The sequence below is a fragment of the Schistocerca gregaria genome, chromosome X (genome assembly GCF_023897955.1).
Source record: "Schistocerca gregaria isolate iqSchGreg1 chromosome X, iqSchGreg1.2, whole genome shotgun sequence".
NCBI classification, from domain to species: domain Eukaryota; kingdom Metazoa; phylum Arthropoda; class Insecta; order Orthoptera; family Acrididae; genus Schistocerca; species Schistocerca gregaria.
This window is the reverse complement of record NC_064931.1, coordinates 32,990,153-33,009,504: the sequence shown is the minus strand read 5'-3', so window position 1 is coordinate 33,009,504 and position 19,352 is coordinate 32,990,153. Positions and strand designations below refer to the sequence as shown.

General features: G+C 39.5%; 1 protein-coding gene across 1 annotated transcript in view; it reads right to left on the bottom strand.

Annotated features, from left to right (window-relative positions):
• LOC126298141 (2-hydroxyacyl-CoA lyase 2-like) overlaps window positions 1-19,352 on the bottom strand; it is a 94,512-nt gene that overhangs the window by 55,831 nt on the left and 19,329 nt on the right. Inside the window, exons 2-3 of the mRNA XM_049989457.1 lie at window positions 13,813-13,971; window positions 12,785-12,929 (exon numbers count right to left, since the gene is read on the bottom strand). Of these exons, the coding sequence (XP_049845414.1) occupies window positions 12,785-12,929; window positions 13,813-13,971 (304 nt within the window). The remainder of the gene's footprint in view (window positions 1-12,784; window positions 12,930-13,812; window positions 13,972-19,352) is intronic.

The following is a 19,352-nucleotide window of genomic DNA, read 5'->3' as shown; positions in this document are numbered from 1 at the left end:
TCCTAATGCAGAGGAGCAAAGAGTGACTATATGACCATGTATAAGCCATTTTGGTATGAGTTATACAGGCACTGGAGGAATATTCATACTAAGCGCCCTCTTGGATATAGGAAAATTGTATACTACAAAGGATGTTGAAACTAGTCAACATGATAGAGAGGAAGGAATATCTAACACACAACTACTTAATGTCTTCATGATTTATTCCCAGTTTTTATCGATACAATACACAGTTTACTGAGTATTTCCATGTAATGGTATCATGTAGCGATCTGTTGTATGTTAACTTAATTGAGCCACTACGTACTGTGACATAATGAACTGAAGAGTAAAATGGTGAAATAAATTAATTGCTGTGCTACTGCTATGTTTGTCCTACACAGAAGAATGAGCTGCCAAGTTTTGTGTTTATGTGTAATGACACTATAGTTCTAAAATAAGTATTCCAACAGCAATTAAACTGCCAATAGCAATTCATATAGAGAGATTGCAGGAGAGTGGCAGATGGCTATATCATTATGAGGTGGATCGGTTTTCCAATATAGCTGGTATTGGCTTTCAACTACAAATAAAATTTTGGTGTTTCATTTGGTGTGTTTCAGAATTACCACCAGATTACTCTGTATGGCTGGAAGTACATGACTGTCGCGATTCTCTTACAAGCCAACCTGCTCATATCTTGTCATGCTGGTTAATAGTGAGTTAACCATAGAGAACACACTAAGTATGATGCCAAAATTGGGATGTTATTACTAGAGGTCTCATTTCAGAGACTTCTCCAAGACATAACACAGAATTTTGCTATACAATTTCTCCACACAAGGAAAGGGTCTGGGAAGGTAAGTAGTGAAGAATCTCCATGAGAGAGCACAAAAACTGATACCAATCTATGGGGTATCAAAACACACACAAAGGAGGATGTGTGAAATATTTTCTTAAGTATTTTGGCACATCACATGAGATTTTGTGTGCATAATATATATAGGACTCACCTGAATTTGTTAATCATGTTCCAGTTGTTTAAAACTGATGCTGTAAAACTATTCAAGTACAATGCGAATATGTCATACATCTTACACACACACACACACACTCTCTCTCTCTCTCTCTCTCTCTCTCTCTCTCTCTCTCTCTGCCAAAACAGAAGAATGAACAAATTTAACAATGATTATTATTATTATTATTAATTATTATTATTATTATTATTGTTGTTGTTGTTGGACATACTTGGTAAACAAGCCCAGAAGGGGGCCTCTTCGTGTAGTCCTATCTGCCTACTATCAGGCACCTAAATTGACAGCTAATTCAGAACAAAAACATACCATTTTAACTTTTGAATGCCATGGCTAATAAAGGCATCTGTCTCCTTTTATTAAAGCAGCTGGCCAGCAAGTCAAATCTGTGTGCTTCTATTGCAATTTTGAATGACTGAGCCACATTTATGGTGAGTTTGACCCTTTGTGATACATTCACCATTTTCTGTTGTTATCTATTGTTCTGCCTCACTTTGCTGCCCCTGTGGGTGAAAGTTAATTTAAGGATTTTCTGTTTCCATTCCTGGTCATTCCACATTAACTGCTAACTCTTTTCTTATTTATTATCAAGAACGTCTTTTATTTTTTAAAATCTTGTTGTCAAAAGGCATCTTACATGATTTATTACTTTGGTGCCACAAGACATTTTACTTAATTATCTAGGTTGTAAGGTCCCATTAGTGGTATGTATTTGCTACTACAGTTTCGCTTATTACTGCTCTAAAGTGCTTGTTCTAAGCCTACTTGTAAATGGCTGCTGATTGCAGTTTCTTTTGGTTAAAAACACTAAAATAAATCTTTAGTAGTGCTATCGTGAGATGGTTTTCAGTCTCTAACCTGCACCTGGCTGTTGGTAAATTCTGACTTCCTTTCTTATCCTACGTGGGCATCACCTATATTCCAGTCTGAGATCCCATGCATGTTAAGTAAAATTTTGAGGCATCCCAATTCCTAAAAACTTATAATTGGCCATTGGTTGCAATTTTTTAATCATTATTTTTTTCATTTGGCAGAAGGCCTCAGTCATTTTTAAAATTTTGGGATACTACGTTTATTGAAAAATTGCTATGAGCGGTTCATGTTGTTATTAAGCTTTTATTTGTCTGTGGTGCTAAAAGAACAGTAACCACCTGTCTTTCTAAATTACTTTCTCAGTGGAGAATATTTACTTATTCTGCCTTGCATGGCGCTTTCTCAAGAACCATTGGAGCTTCCACATTAAGTTTTACTATTTGTTTATTCTGTCACTCTTAAGGTTAACAAAATTTTGCTAAAATTTTATATTCTTTTATTGGCCTAGCACCTTACCACTCACCTTACCATCTCCCTGTCACTTCAAAGCCAATCTAGACATACCAAATACATAAACAGCCACAGTCACCACTACCTTGCACACATTCATTTGTACTGAAAAGACCACGGCACATAATAAATTCAATCTGACATACCAAAAGCCTGAGGCCCAACCAGATATTTTTGAAACCTGCTCACAACAAACTTCAGACTTTGTTAAGATGAGGGCATTAGAGACAGAGTTTAACATCTGAATATCAAAGAGGTCATGTAGTGGTGAATATAACTACCATTTTAAGATACAATAATGGGAAATATATGCTATGTGCTGAAGAAATGTAATATCAAATTCATCTTTTAGCTGCCTCTGGAAGATAACATTGGCCCTCATACATCTGGCATCTACAAAATTCCTTGTCAATGTTGTCAAAAGATGGCAGACTACCAAACAAGAACACAATCAACATGAAATGCACTCCTGTCTCTACTACTTCAGAAAATTGGTTTTTCCAGAACAAAATAGCCACAAAATTGCATTTGAGGAAACATTTTAAAAAGAACAACTAACACCTTGGAAAGTGTTGTACAGGAGGATATCAAAATTAAAATATGTAATAACACTGAAACAGGATACTGGCATACAGCTAAGTAACACATGGGTAGCTGCTATAACAAACTTCAAATTGAAATGACAGATACAGATCAGAAACATGACTCTGGAGATAGCAAAGTGACAACATCAATATTACTCTGAGCAGCATCTGGGCTTGTATAAGAACTATAAGTTTTGAAACTCAAGAATGTTTTAAGTCCTTTGACATTAATTGTCATATAGAGATGAATTGTCACTGTCTTTGACATAAATTCCACTTGGCAAGAGCAATAATTTTCTAATTTTTAATTAAATCACAGAGTACAAGTGTCCAAAAGTTGATCAAGATTACAGTTGATTTGGAGAACAAAGAAAGAAGAAACAACTTCACATTTAACATATTTAAACCAAAATATTTATCAAGATTTTGCACATTTCATTTATATTGCTCACTGTTGAATCAAAATAATTTCAAAAATTCGGTACTTCCTTTCTCCACTCGATGATTCCAGAATATGAGAGCTTATAGTAATGGTAGTAGTAGTCTGGCAACAAAATACTTATGTGTTACCAACAAATAAAAACAGTGTGAGGACCTAGGTAGCATGAAGGCAGAAGCATCAGAGATATCAAGGCAAAACTAGTTGATGTAAGGAACTATAACAACACTTTTGCTTCTTGTACAGACACTCGGGTAACATCACACTATGGGTATGAACTATCTACAAGTGATGAAGTGGCCTCAGAGTCTTTTACAGCATCACACCTGTATAAAATATTCTCAGTTTTCAAGCCACATTATTTCGAATAAAACACTCCAGCTTTCAATGGCTACCTCCACCATCATCATCATGAGTAAAACTGACTGCCAGGCCTGGCTTTTTCAATTATATACACATGACTGCAGCGTCTGGCACCAACCAGAGGGGCCCAAAGCGATGCAAACATGGAAGATGATTTGGGCCCACCACAGGACTGAGCAGTGTCAGGTGATATGAGGAGCCACCGCCACATCTGAAACTGCTGCTCTCCCCTACATCCAAAGCCTACCCACATGTATTACTAATTGTGTACCGTTGGTCTCTGCTAAAATTGTTGCTGTTTATTCTAATTTTGGCCATCTTCTTTATAACGAAATCCCAATATGTTGATGCCCGAGGCAAGATTTCATATTTTCAAATTGTATTTTAAGTCTCATTTCCATGCAACGCTCAGCTACGGCTGACTTGTAAAGCTCCTTTCACTTAGTATACTGAATGTGCTCAGTACAATGCTCCGCAATTGTTTGACCTGAACAGATGCCACCGCATTTTCAAGGGACACCATACATACCAGGCACATGAACAACTTTGTCATCTTTAACAACGCACAACATCTCTCTGAACACACATCTCAGATGCTGCATTTCAGAATGTAGGTGGTCGTCATCAAAAAAAATCTATGCTCTGTGTGGTAATGTGTTCAGGAGTTTTCTTGTGTACAGAATGGTGAAAAGTACTGGCTTTCAAATATCAGCACAATTGGGAGGAGGGAGCAACAGTTTCAAACATGGTGCTGGTCCCTCACATCACCTAGTCCTGTGGTGAGCTGGAGCTGCTATGATCTGCCTAATTCACCTTCCATGCTCAAATAATGTTAGCTCCCTCTGATTTGTGCCAAATGCTGCAATTATGCCTACATAAGTGTAGAATCATGCTTGCCCAAGATTCAGTGGCTTTTACCTCTGATGACACTGGCAAAGATAACACTGAAAGCTTGAGTGTTTTATTCAGAATTACATGGCTTAAAAAAAGAGAAGCTTTTGTTTCAGGTATGATGCTGTGGAAGACTCCAAGGACACACATATATCCTCTATGATGAGGACACGACACACAGTGTGAGACTACATCTACATCTAGATCTACATTTATACTCCGCAAGCCACCCAACGTTGTGTAGCGGAGGGCACTTTATGTGCCACTGTCATTACCTCCCTCTTTTGTTCCAGTCGCGTATGGTTCGTGGGAAGAACGACTGTCTGAAAGCCTCCGTGCACGCTCGAATCTCTCTAATTTTACATTCGTGATCTCCTTGGTAGGTATAAGTAGGGGGAAGCAATATATTCGATACCTCATCCAGAAACGCACCCTCTCGAAACCTGGCGAGCAAGCTACACCGCGATTCAGAGTGCCTCTCTTGCAGAGTCTACCACTTGAGTTTGCTAAATATCTCCATAACGCTACCACAGTTACCAAATAACCCTGTGATGAAATGCACTGGTCTTCTTTGGATCTTCTCTATCTCCTCTGTCAACCTGATCTGGTACGGATCCCACACTGATGACCAATAATCAAGTATAGGTCGAACGAGTGTTTGATAAGCCACCTCCTGTTTGATGGACTACATTTTCTAAGGACTCTCCCAATGAATCTCGACCTGGTACCCACCTTACCAACAATTAATTTTATGTGATCGTTCCACTTCAAATCGTTAAGCACGCGTACTCCCAGATATTTTACAGAAGTAACTGCTACCAGTGTTTGTTCCGCTATCATATAATCATAGAATAAAGGATCCTTCTTTCCATGTATTCGCAATACATTACATTTATCTATGTTAAGGGTCAGTTGCCACTCCCTGCACCAAGTGCCTATCCGCTGCAGATCTTCCTGCATTTCACTGCAGTTTTCTAATGCTGCAACTTCTCTGTATACTACAGCATCATCCGCAAAAAGCCGCAAGAAACTTCCGACACTATCTACTAGGTCATTTATATATATTGTGAAAAGCGATGGTCCCATAACACTCCCCTGTGGCATGCCAGAGGTTACCTTAACGTCTGTAGATGTCCCTCCATTGATAACAACATGCTGTGTTCTGTTTGCTAAGAACTCTTCAATCCAGCCACACAGCTGGTCTGATATTCCGTAGGCTCTTACTTTGTTTATCAGGCGACAGTGCGAAACTGTATCGAACGCCTTCCGGAAGTCTAGGAAAATAGCATCTACCTGAGAGCCTGTATCTAATATTTTCTGGGTCTCATGAACACATAAAGCGAGTTGGGTCTCACATGCTGTTTCCGGAATTCATGTTGTTTCCTACAGAGTAGATTCTGGGTTTCCAAAAACGACATGATACACAAGCAAACAACATGTTCAAAAATTTTACAACAGATCGACATCAGCATTATAGGTCTATAGTTTTGTGCACCTGCTCGATGACCCTTGTTGAAGACTGGGACTACCTGTGCTCTTATCCAATCATTTGGAACCTTCCTTTCCTCTAGAGACTTGCGGTACGCGGCTGTTAGAAGGGGGGCTAGTTCTTTCGCGTACTCTGTGTAGAATCGAATTGGTATCCCATCAGGTCCAGTGGACTTTCCTCTGTTGAGTGATTCCAGTTGTTTCCACTTATTTTGATGTCAGGCATTTTTTTGTTTGTGCGAGGATTTAGAGACGGAACTGCAGTGTGGTCTTCCTCTGTGAAACAGCTTTGGAAAAAGGTGTTTAGTATTTCAGCTTTATGCGTGTCATCCTCTGTTTCAATGCCATCATCATCCCGGAGTGTCTGGATATGCTCTTTCGAGCCACTTACTGATTTAAAGTAAGACCAGAACTTCCTAGGATTTTCTGTCAAGTCGGTACATAGAATTTTACTTTCGAATTCACTGAACGCTTCATGCATAGCCCTCCTTACGCTAACTTTGACATCATTCAGCTTCTGTTTGTCTGAGAGGTTTTGGCTACATTTAAACTTGCAGTGAAGCTCTCTTTGCTTTCGCAGTAGTTTCCGAACTTTGTTGTTAAACCACGGTGGGTTTTTCGCGTCCCTCACAGTTTTACTCAGCACGTACCTATCTAAAACACATTTTACGATTGCCTTGAACTTTTTCCATAAACATTCAACATTGTCAGTGTCGGAACACAAATTTTGGCTTTGATCTGTTAGGTAGTCTGAAATCTGCCTTCTATTACTCTTGCTAAACAGATAAACCTTCCTCCCTTTTTTTACATTCCTATTAACTTCCATATTCAGGGATGCTGCAATGGCCTTATGATCACTGATTCCCTGTTCTGCGCTTACAGAGTCAAAAAGTTCAGGTCTGTTTGTTATCAGTAGGTCCAAGATGTTATCTCCACGAGTCGGTTCTCTGTTTAATTGCTCGAGGTAATTTTCGGATAGTGCACTCAGTATAATGTCACTCGATGCTCTGTCCCTACCACCCATCCTAAACATCTGAGTGTCCCAGTCTATATCTGGTAAATTGAAATCTCCACCTAACACTATAAAATGCTGAGAAAATTCATGTGAAATGTATTCCAAATTTTCTCTCAGTTGTTCTGCCACTAATGCTGCTGAGTCGGGAGGTCGGTAAAAGGAGCCAACTATTAACCTAGCTCGGTTGTTGAGTGTAACCTCCACCCATAATAATTCACAGGAACTATCCACTTCTACTTCACTACAGGATAAACTACTACTAACAGCGACAAACACGCCACCACCAGTTGCATGCAATCTATCCTTTCTAAACACCGTCTGTGCCTTTGTAAAAATTTTGGCAGACTTTATCTCTGGCTTCAGCCAGCTTTCTGTACCTATAACGATTTCAGCTTTGGTGCTTTCTATCAGCGCTTGAAGTTCTGGTACTTTACCAATGCAGCTTCGACAGTTTACAATTACAATACCGATTGCTGCTTGGTCCTAGCATGTCCTGACTTTGCCCCGCACCCTTTGAGGCTGTTGCCCTTTCTGTACTTGCCAGAGGCCATCTAACCTAAAAAACCACCCAGTCCACACCACACAACCCCTGCTACCCGTGTAGCCGCTTGGTGCATGTAGTGGACTCCTGACCTATCCAGCGGAACCCGAAACCTCACCACCCTATGGCGCAAGTCGAGGAATCTGCAGCCCACACAGTCGCAGAACCGTCTCAGCCTCTGATTCAGACCCTCCACTCGGCTCTGTACCAAAGGTCCGCAGTCAGTCCTGTCGACGATGCTGCAGATGGTGAGCTCTGCTTTCATCCCGCTAGCAAGACTGGCAGTCTTCACCAAATCAGATAGCCGCCGGAAGCCAGAGAGCATTTCCTCCGATCCATAGGGACACACATCATTGGTGCTGACATGAGCAACCACCTGCAGATGGGTGCACCCTGTACCCTTCATGGCATCCAGGACCCTTTCCACATCTGGAATGACTCCCCCCGGAATGCACACGGAGTGCACATTGGTTTTCTTCCCCTCTCTTGCTACCATATCCCTAAGGAGCCCCATTACGGGGCCTGTCGTTGGAGCTCCCAACTACCAGTAAGCCCACCCTCTGTGACCGCCTGGATCTTGCAGACTGAGGGGCAACCTGTGGAACAGGGCAAGCAGCCATGTCCGGCTGAGACAGAGCCTGAAACTGGTTCATCAGACAAACTGGAGAGGCCTTCCGTTCAGCCCTCCAGAATGTCTTTTGCCCCCTGCCACACCTCGATACGACCTCCCACTCTACCACAGGTGAGGGATCAGCCTCAATGTGGGCAGTATCCCGGGCAGCTACAGTTGTAGTCCGATCGGGGGATGCGTGGGACGAGCTGGCCATCCCCAACAAAGCCCCATCCGAACCCCCACAGTGATTCCCATTGGCAACAGCCAACAAGCTGTGTGACCGAAGCCAACACTGCCTGGAGCTGGGAGCGAAGGGATGCCAACTCAGCCTGCATCCGAACACAGCAGTTGCAGTCCCTATCCATACTAAAAACTGTTGTGCAAAGAACGTCTGAACTAATCTAGAGAAAGCACAAACAATTCGACACAAAATTTAAACAGTTATTAAAGTACAAGATTGCCTAATAGATGCAGTAATGCTGCTACTTGCGCACTGCTGACACACTGCTCGGTGGCGGAAGGAGACTACGCGATTTTACACTATTCAGGTACTAAAACGTGATGCTACACTCTCAAATACTATAATACACCCGAAATTTATGAATTAAACAATGTAAGTACCAAAAACACGAAAAGAAATTAAGAATTAAACTATGTAACAAATAAGTGAGCTAAGAAAATACAACTTGCTGCTGCAGTTGCTTATCCAACGGCGGCAGGGAGATTGTTAGAAAAACTGTGGGAAAATAAATTACATCTTGTGAATTTACAAAACTGCCAAGACAAGGGGGTAATTCCTCACTTTGCTGTAGTCAAGCAACAAATTTGAGCAGCTGTAGTGGACATAATTCTGAAGAAGACTACTCATGCCTCAGTGAGACAACAGATACAACAGACAAGGTATGTGCTTTAGCTTAATGCCACAAACCTATTTGATTGTCATCAATTGTTGTCATCAACCTTGTTGCCATTCGCCTGGGAGTGGGTGGACATGGTCATGGCAGCACAACAATGTGCAAGTTTGTGCAAGACACCGTCTAAGCAATGTAACATCGACTGACCGCTTAACTCACAGGGGAACTGATATGGAGAATAAGGACCATAGAACTGTTGTCAACCTCTCCAACCAAGAGCTGGATCACAACTCTATGGCGGTGCTGAGAAAACGCCTTTATTTCTCTCCAGTCCTGTGATGTCTGCCAATATTGGATACGGTTATTGGAATAGAGCAGTGCATTCAGCATCTCTCGTGTGACACAACTGAGTACATCAGGCTAATCACCAGCTGTATACTGGTGAAAGGTAACCCACAAAATCTGATATTTGTCAGGAGGAATGACATAGCTTACACTTACTACACGAGATCAAGGACATGGTGGTCTTGCCAGCTGATAAAGGAAATGCTACAGTGGTTCTGAACACTGAAGACTACCACCTGAAGGTGCTATACTTATTAGAAGATGATACATATCATTAGTTTAGTCATGATCTGACACAGGCCATTGCCAAAAAGACAGGGAAGTTATTAAAGGACTGTGGATTACCAGATGAAGTGTTGAAGAAAATAACGGCTTGCGCCACTAGAAATCCTAGGCTTTATGGATTGCCAAGATACACAAGGAAAATGTCCCTCTTAGGCCCACTGTTAATGCAATCAGTTCACTCACTTAAAGGCTGGAAAAACATTTGGCAGGGTTATTAGCACTCAAATTGGGACATTGTGAACACTATGTTGTAAACCCAAAGACATTAGCTGACAGGCTCAAGAAAATAAAAATAGGCAAAAACGATATAATGGTAGACTGGATGTGGTGTCACTTTTTATGAGAGGCAGTACAAACACACTGGATATTTTGACTCAGGACAGCTGCCATCCAGAATCATCAAGTTGTTCCATCATCTTCTGATGACTACAACTGCATGTACCATGACAATTATTATTAGATGATGGATGGCACAGCAATAGGTATGCCACTGTCTCCAGAAGACATTAATTTCTTCATACAGCAATTTGAGGAGCAGGCTCTGACCTCTTCGATGTTGTGCCCATCTTGCTTCCTACGGTTACACTGATGACACTGTCACGACATGGCCTGACAGTGAAAATGCGCTGCAGCAGTTCGTCCATCACATAATGGGGAAGGATGGCAAGCTACCATTCTTGGACATTTTAGTTGAGTGGAAGGCAAGAGGCCAGCTTGGGCATTAAGTGTACAGGAAACCAATACACACTGATTGATACTTGAATGTCAAAAGTTTTCACTACCCTGTACACAAAACAGCAGTCTTGAGCACACAAGCACACAGAGCAAAGATTATTTCTGACAATGGCCACCTATAGTCCAATGCATTTCTGATGCATGTTCAGAAAGAATGGTTATGGCAAGACATTGCAGACACTTTAGGTGCCATTGACAAAAGACACCTTGTGAGCCAGCAGAAGAGGTCGTGCTTGCTGCTTTCCTTAAATACTGTAGGGCAATGAGCAGCAGATTAGGATGTGTACTGCATGGACATGGACTGAGACCAGTATTCCAGACCGCCCCCAAGATATGAGATAAGAAATAAGGTGCACCCTGTTAAAGATAATATAGCTCTTCATGTACCTCATGCATGGAGTCCCTTGTGAATGTGGCAGGATCTATATATGGTGAACAATTTGCACAGATGCAGTTGTACTGAGCACAAGCAACACGATAAACAAAGAGAGCTTGATAAATCAACCATAGCTCAGCAATGCCTGGAAAGCAGACACAAAGTACAATTTCAAAAGATGAGAGTCTTGGTTCATGAGTCAAAATATTGGGATTCCATTATAAAGGAGGTGGTGGAGATTAGAATAAACAGCAACAGTTTTAACGCAGACCAGACCACTTAGTACGGCACAGAGGCTGGCTCTGGGTATCTAAAGAAAGCTGGGGTGGATGAGTTACACTTGTAGGGAGGTGTGAGTGGCAGTTTCAAATATGGTGCCAAACACTTGCGCCACATAATGTCACTCAGTCCTGCAGTAGGCCAGGGCTACTACGAGCTGCCCAACATGTCTTCCACACATGCATCACTTCAGCCCTCTATGATTGGTGCAAGATGTTGCAATCCTGCTTATATAAGCAGAAAACCTTGCTAGTCCTGGCAGTCAGTTGTCTTTACTCCTGATGATGATGGCACAAATAGCCACTGAAAGCTTAAGTGCTATATTTGAAATAACATAGCCTGAAAATTGAGAAGATTTTGTTCATTGTGATGTTCTGTCATATGTAGCAACTGAAAACAAGTATATGACATTTTGCATCAATAAAAATTTATTGACAGTATACCTGTTTAGAAATAGGTGAACAATCCACTAAAGAAACTGTATTGTAAGTCGGAATTCTTCTGAGGAGGACTTTCTCAACTAGAAGGTACTAAAACAATCAATGTGGTTACTATTTACGTTAAAGCTAATTTTGAATTACAGCTTCTAAAAAAGAAGTTTTTTTGCATATATTACATCAAAGCAAAATAAAACTCACAATTTTGAGAGAAGAACCTTGAAAAAAGTGTTTTTCTTCTTTGAACCTTTATGTAAAATGGATATATTTATTACCTCATGGAAAGATAGGGAAACACCTATTGTTGCTCAAGTGCAGCCACTTAATATATTTTTAATGCCAGAAGAAACTGTTACCACACTGCATACACAGTAGAAATGGAGAACCTTATATCGTGTTTTATGTTCATTGCACAGGAAGGATCACAGTTATTTGACACATTCAATAGAGAATTTTGTTAACAGAGTGTCGAGAAACAATGTAACTTATTTTTGAAAATATAATACAAGTGGACAGATAAAAAAAACTCTAATCACTTAATGGCAGCAGGAAGGAGGACATTAAAAGTAATGGAAATGTGCAAGCTTTTGGAGTCATTGTTCCTTCTTCTGGCATAAAGATTGAAGGGATAGGAAGAGGGATGAAGCAGAAGGACTGGCAAGGTTTAGGAAATGGGGAGTTATTGGAAAGTCCCTGAACCATAGGTCAGGGAAGACATACTGAATGGGATGAAAGGAAAGATTCTTCTACCCTGACCTGGGGCTCTGGCAACTTTTCCATAACTCTCCCCATTTCCTAAATCTTACCGTTCCTTTGTCTTCAACCCCCCTCCTTTACTGGTAATAGGTTCACATAAAAATACACTGCACAACCCTGCCTGCTTTAGGTGCCTGAGTAGCCTGCCATACCTTTTAAACCCTCCCCTACCTATCCTTCCCCCCCTGAACAAGGAATGAAATATTAGTTTCAAAAGCTGGGACAGTGTCATGTATTTTTATTGACAGTACTGATACTTTGCCTCCTGAAATTAAATACTGGCCAAAAATTCCGTCTCATAATTTTAAAGTAAGTGATTTCATGGCCACAGTATGAAAGTTCCTTTACAAATTTCAGCACATGTGTTACAAAATATTTTTGGGTCATTTTACATTGATATTAACACTTTCTCTGTTGTTAGAGATAATACTCTGCTGCAGATTTTACCTAACAGAAGAACTGGAGATTCAGCCAGCTGAGCATTCTTAATAGCAGTAACAGTATTTGTTAAGCCCGGTCCAGCAGTTACAGCAACAACTCCAACTGTCTGTGATAGTCTCGCAACTGCATCTGCAGCGAAGACAGCTGATGCCTGCATTAACCAAACATGTATGTAATGTAAGAGATAATTATTTCTTAATATTATGACAGATTCCATTGTACCCCAGCCTTACAACTATTAACAAAATATTAAAGCAAAATATGACAAATATACAATAATTCAAAAACAAATTGTAGCACTGATATTTAGCAAATATTTGTGGATAAAGAATTGTGTGATATTATTTAGGTACTTTTTCTTAGTAACTAACTCAGAGGGATGCGGGAGCAGAAGCAGTGAATTCTGCCTACCATGTAGGTTTCCGTGGGGAGGGGAGAGATGCGGAAGGAACAACTTCTCTTTTCTTGTACAATGCTGGAACAGCATATGTGCTTTATACTGAGCACCTACAAAAAACTGATAAACAGACGTAACAAATATTTAAATGTTTTATAAGTGCACCTTACTGGCATATTTATTATTAACAATGGTCCTTACAGCTATAAATCAGTATCTGTCTTCACAAAATATAGATCACTTACATAATGGTTACTACAATACTACACACAATATTGTTATTGTTAGACTGCTCAGACTAGCAATATGTGTACACAAAATAAGAATAGCTTGCTATCTTCTACTTCTAACAATTATAGATATGATGCCTGAGCATCAAGAAATGGTTTAAACATAGCGCACTAATTAAGTACTTCTTTAGAAATTTTGTAAGTGACAACCCAATTTTTAAACCAAATCTTTTTCATACAGCTTGTACAATGCTACACATAAATTTTAAAATAGTGTGTAAATCTTAGAATTATACGAACATGGTAAGAGCACAAGGTTCATCCACAAATTACTACAGCGCAGCAAATATGTATCAATATTGACCAGACCCAGAGTCATTTTATGTTAAGATATTCTAATTCCTTGCCTCATGTCTTGTATCCACTATTCTGATGCCCAGTTTCTCAGCACCAACAAGTATAGGTGAAATGTGGCCTCCCACCAGAGTAAAAATGTATTTAACTCCATGTGCTTTGAGGACTTCAGCAACAATCTCGCCTCCATGATGATCAGAGTCTGTGTCTACCTAAAATAAACACATAAATGTGTTGAAGAAATTCATGAACGACAAATTAAAAAAAAAAAAAAAAAAAAAGAATGTGGTAATTAGGTAAAAATGGGGGAAACTGTAGTGATGGTGGAGCAGTGGATGAGGGCACAGAAGTTACCCCAAACAGGAAGGTAACACACTAACACACTTACGGTCAACAGTGTGTTTTCCCATACCCAACAATCTGGCTGCTGCAATCTGCTACGAATAACTACAAATTGAGTTGGTACTCAGAGCCAGATGCAAAGCTACTTATAGGAAATACACATGATGCATAGGTAATGATTGTCTGTGACAAGTACAGTAATTCATGTAGGTATTATTGAACATAATTTACATATACTAATGCATATGATCTGCTATATAGATGTATAATTTAACACAATTAAGAGTAATAATATTAAAGATTTTGTATTTTTATATGTCTTGAACTATTTTTCCTGCAAATCAAGCAAGAGTATTGAGATTCACTGTCTTTCATTGTATTGAGTGCACACTTTTAGGATGATTATGGCATCTGATAATGACTTCTGTTCCAGTTTGTTTTTTTTCTTTCGGTATGAATAGTACCTATGGGTGAACAGTTTTCTTTTTTTAAAAAAAACAGAGAGCTGACAATGATTACAATTTCTTGCAGGTAAAACAAAGCTCCAGCTGCCGAAGCAAGAGTAGCAGCCAGAACCAGCTGTAGCAGCAGCAGTTTCTTTGTATGTAGTAACAGCTGTTTATAATAGATACTTCTCTGAAGAAGTGAATAATATCTGTGTATTTATTTGAGTTGACTGTTAGTCAAAATAGGATGTTTCTAAGTACATTTGAATTTTTTTTTTTTTTTTATCATTAGCATTTGCGTGACCTACCTCCTTGGGAACAGCAGCTGTTTATACAACTGTTCTAGGTAGTGTTATTTATTTTGTTGTAAGAGTTTGCACATTGTGCAATCTTTACTGTAGAGTGAGAACTTTGTAGAAAAGACTTTAATGCTATTTTTTATTTTTCTTGTTTATATTTTGTGTGCATTGCAAATCAGTCTCCAATTGATTTTGTTAGTATATTATCTCATGTGTTTTATACCTTTTACACAGTAGGATATGGATAGGGACAGTGGTGGTTGTGTGTTGACACAAGGAGAATTGCCTGCTGTCCAGAAATAGCTGTAAGCTGCATTCACCATGACTGACAAGCTTCAGACTGCTGCTCTAAACTGCAGATATGTTGGAGCACCAGTGGCAAAAGCTGTAACATCTTTGAGCTGGTGGAATGTTCTGGAAACCTCGTTGTTGTTGTGTATCTCTTGTCGAAGGGTGAAGGTGCAAAAGTGGTACACAGCTGCCTCCTTATGCCTTATCAGGTACAATATGCTGCCCAGTGTTGATAAAACTGAACCAGCATGAGATGCCTTGTCCATTGGACCACTGGCCAATTTTTCTGTCAAGTCCAGACAACCACAAGGGTGGGTGTGCTGGTTATTGGGAGCTCTAATGTCAGACAGATAATGGAGCCCCTCAGGGTAAAGAAGGTTATCAGTGTGCATTCAGACATTTGTCAGGCGGTCTCATCCAAGCTGATGTGGGCAGCTATTGTACACAATGGGTGCAAATGGCTGAAAATCTTAGCCCTTTTTGGCATGACTGGAGCTTTCCTCATGGAATCTGTGACTATCCACAGCTCTTTTAGGTGGCTGGCTGGAGTAGTGAAGCTTCACAAACAGGGGTGCTAGTTCTGCAAGATTCGCAGGAGAGCTTCTGTAAAGTTTGGAAGGTAGGAGACGAGATACTGGCAGAAGTAAAACTGTGAGGACCGGGCGTGAGTCGTGCTTCGGTAGCTCAGATGGTAGAGCACTTGCCCGCGAAAGGCAAAGGTCCCGAGTTCGAGTCTCGGTCGGGCACACAGTTTTAATCTGCCAGGAAGTTTCAAAAGTGAAACAAATCCAAAACGATTGTGATGATAACAATGTGGGAAGCAGTTGATGAATGTGAAACTAGAATTTTGCCAATCAATCTGACTAAATAGCCTAAGAAGTTTTGGTCTGACATAAGCAGATCAAAATCATTTATTAAGTCTCTCAGTGACCGTACTAGCACCAAAACAGAGGATGACAGACAGAAGGCCAAAAACTGAATTCATTTTTCTGAAGCTGTGTCACCCCAAAGATCAATTGTCGTACGAATGCCGAAATAGCAAATATTGAGTGAGGTAAGTGATCGTGGAATAGAAAATCAACTAAAATCACTCAGTTGTGGAAAGGTATCGGAATGGGATGCGATGCCTACAAGATCAAAAAAAATGAACTTGCTCTACTCCTTCAATAGTTTGTCATAGGTTGCTGGAGAGACAAAATGTACCTAGTGACCGGAAACAAAAGAGTTGTCATTCCCATTTTCGAGGATGGTCACAGGACACATTATTATAGGCCTGTGATGTCAACCTGTTGCAGAGTTATGAAACATGTATTATGCTTAAGCATTATGATATTCTGGAGAACAAAAATTACCTACATAAAAATCAACATGAATCCTGCAGAATTCTTGCAATACTCAGCTCACTGTCTTCATCCACAAGATCCGGAGTGCTATAGACAATGATGCCCACATTGATGCACACTCCCTTGGCTTTAGGAAGGCATTTGATGAAGTTCTGCCTTGTTAATTAGTGAACAAAATGTGAGCTTGCTGCATATCAGACCAGATTTGGGATGGGATTCAGGACTTCCTTGCAGATTGAGCTCAAAATCATTGGAAACAGTAACTATCATATAATAGCTAGGATTAACCATCCAGAGTGACCTAAAGTGGAATAATCACATAAAACAATTTGTAGGGAAAAGATATGATAGGCTGATTCATTAGAAGAGTCTTAAGAAAACAAAATTCATTCACAAAATGAGTTGACACCTTTCAACTTATTCAACTGATGAGCATTCTGAGAGTGTACATTCCTGGAAGTCAGACAATATACTACCTCTTCACACATACGTCTCATAAAATGACCACAACAAAAAAATCAGAGAGGTTACAGCTTGTATTGCAATTTAATAACAATTATTCCTCCCACATTCCATTCGGTAATGAAACAGGAAAACCAGAAGTTCATGATGTGCACAGATAAATTGCCATCTGGTGGCTCATGGGCTCCTATATGCAGTATTCTGTATCACTGGAGTGATAAAAAACTGTTCACCACAAGAACTTCTTATAGACAATGGAGAAAAGAACAGTGAATCATGAAATCTGTCATTTTGTTACTGCTGATTTAGATTTCAGCTATTACAAAGGTAACTTCTGTGCTAAAAATTACAAAACAGGAGAATCAGGGACAAATATAAGATATTTGACACCATATCATACGTGCAAACATAAACACCACATAGTTAAATACCATATACTAACAGGTGACATTAGTTCAAAGAGTCATGTAGTGAAAAATATTGGTGTAGAACTTACAGGAGCCTAAGATGAATTGAAGCCGTTGCTTACATTGTTGAACAGGAGGAAAAAAGTGATGTCAGAGTCATGTTGTAACCTCTATCAAGGTGTGTGTGTGTGCCTATTGACAACTCAATGCTTCTACTTTTCAGTGAGGGGTCTCTCTTAATCGTAAGGTATTTACATTCTACAAGAACTTTCCTACAACATTTATGTTGACAACTGTCATGTTTTTAACTACTGCTTGTATAATTCTTCAGATTTGTTGAAAATGATTTTATCTTTTATGACAGTGTGTTATCTGTTACCCACAGCTGAAAAAAACATGACTACACTGAGTGCATTAAAAACAACGAGTAATATTTAGACCACTCATTTAAAAATACATTTTTAAATCATCAGGAGCCCAGAAATGCATAAGTTTATGAGATCTCTGGTATTGTGCCTGCTCATAAAACCAAACATACTTATAACAGAGAACTTTGAATACATCTTACACAAAAAATCACCTGGTTACTTCAATGACTTACTATTAATGGTACTGCGGAATGTACTTCTTGTATGATGGTGCTACTGCACATTTCAGTTTGCAGGCCCTAGTGCACTGTAATGCTATTACTCTGATAAGTGGACATATAAAGATGGATCAGTTCCTTAACTTACATTTGTTACATGTTTATCTTAGTGCTTATGTCAGTGGTTTACGTAACAAATTACTATGAAGCTGTGTAACTTCTTTATAGTCTATGAAAACATGCAAGACAGCATTCAGTATAACAAGTGTGTTTGAGTATGTTGGTGGTGATCTGAAGCCTGCATTCAGGTATAAGGCAGGCACTCTGAACACTTTGTGTGAGGTGTTTGTGAACAAATTGTAAAATCCAGCATAGAACCATAGGACCAGTTGCTTTAACATTTACAGTATGTTTGGCACTCCCCAATCAATACTGATACAAACATTTTTCTTATTTTTACATGAGTAATACAATTTCTGATTCCTGCCAGTATTTTTATATATTCTGCACTGTCATCAGTTGTGCATCTCCTGTCACAAAGCAATTGTTTGGCTATGCTACTATCTACGGTACCAAAATAGTTCATCTCTAATAATATCATCAGCGGGATGCTAAACCTTAAACTTCCTGCAATTCACAAATGCACTTGCACACATTACAGAATGTTGCAGTTGAAAAATAAGTTCTTGTAGCACAATTCATCAATTCCAAATTATTCTTCAATATGGTCAACTACATTATCTTAACATATGTTCTGAAATTTCAAGCTGTGCAGCCTTATTGCTAATACCACTGTATGTTTTAAACACAACTTGTACTGCTTGTTATACACTGAGAGTAGCAGTGTTCATTGGAAGGCATCAGATGCCTCTTACTCCTGTGCTGAATAACATTTCTCAGATGTGTAATGCCTTACATAATGCTTGAGTCATTCATTTTGTGACCAGCACTATAATCTCTATGAACTGAAACTAAATTCTTTGTTCAAGCAGCCATTGTCCCTAGGGACAGACAGTACCCTTATATGGGGTGTCCCAGGAGGACTGCTCAATATTCAGGGAACTCACAAGAACAATAATTCAAAGCAAAAACGTCTAGTAAACGCTGGCTCTAAAATGTATACCTTAGTTATGATCACATATGCATCCCCACTTCTGTGAAATACATCTTTTCAATGTGTTCATAGCTCTTCAGGTACACATTTTAGAGTCCATGTTTACTAGACTTTTTTGCTTCGAATGATTTTTCCTGACGTATCCGTGAATATTGACCATTCCTCCTAGGACACCCTGTAAACTGTACCAAAATAGGTGCTATATAACTTATATATTAACTATAAAACATATGTTTACTGCTGTTGTTACAGCCCCTTTCAGAATCTTATAAAATAACATCTTTATGTGTTAGGAAATCATAA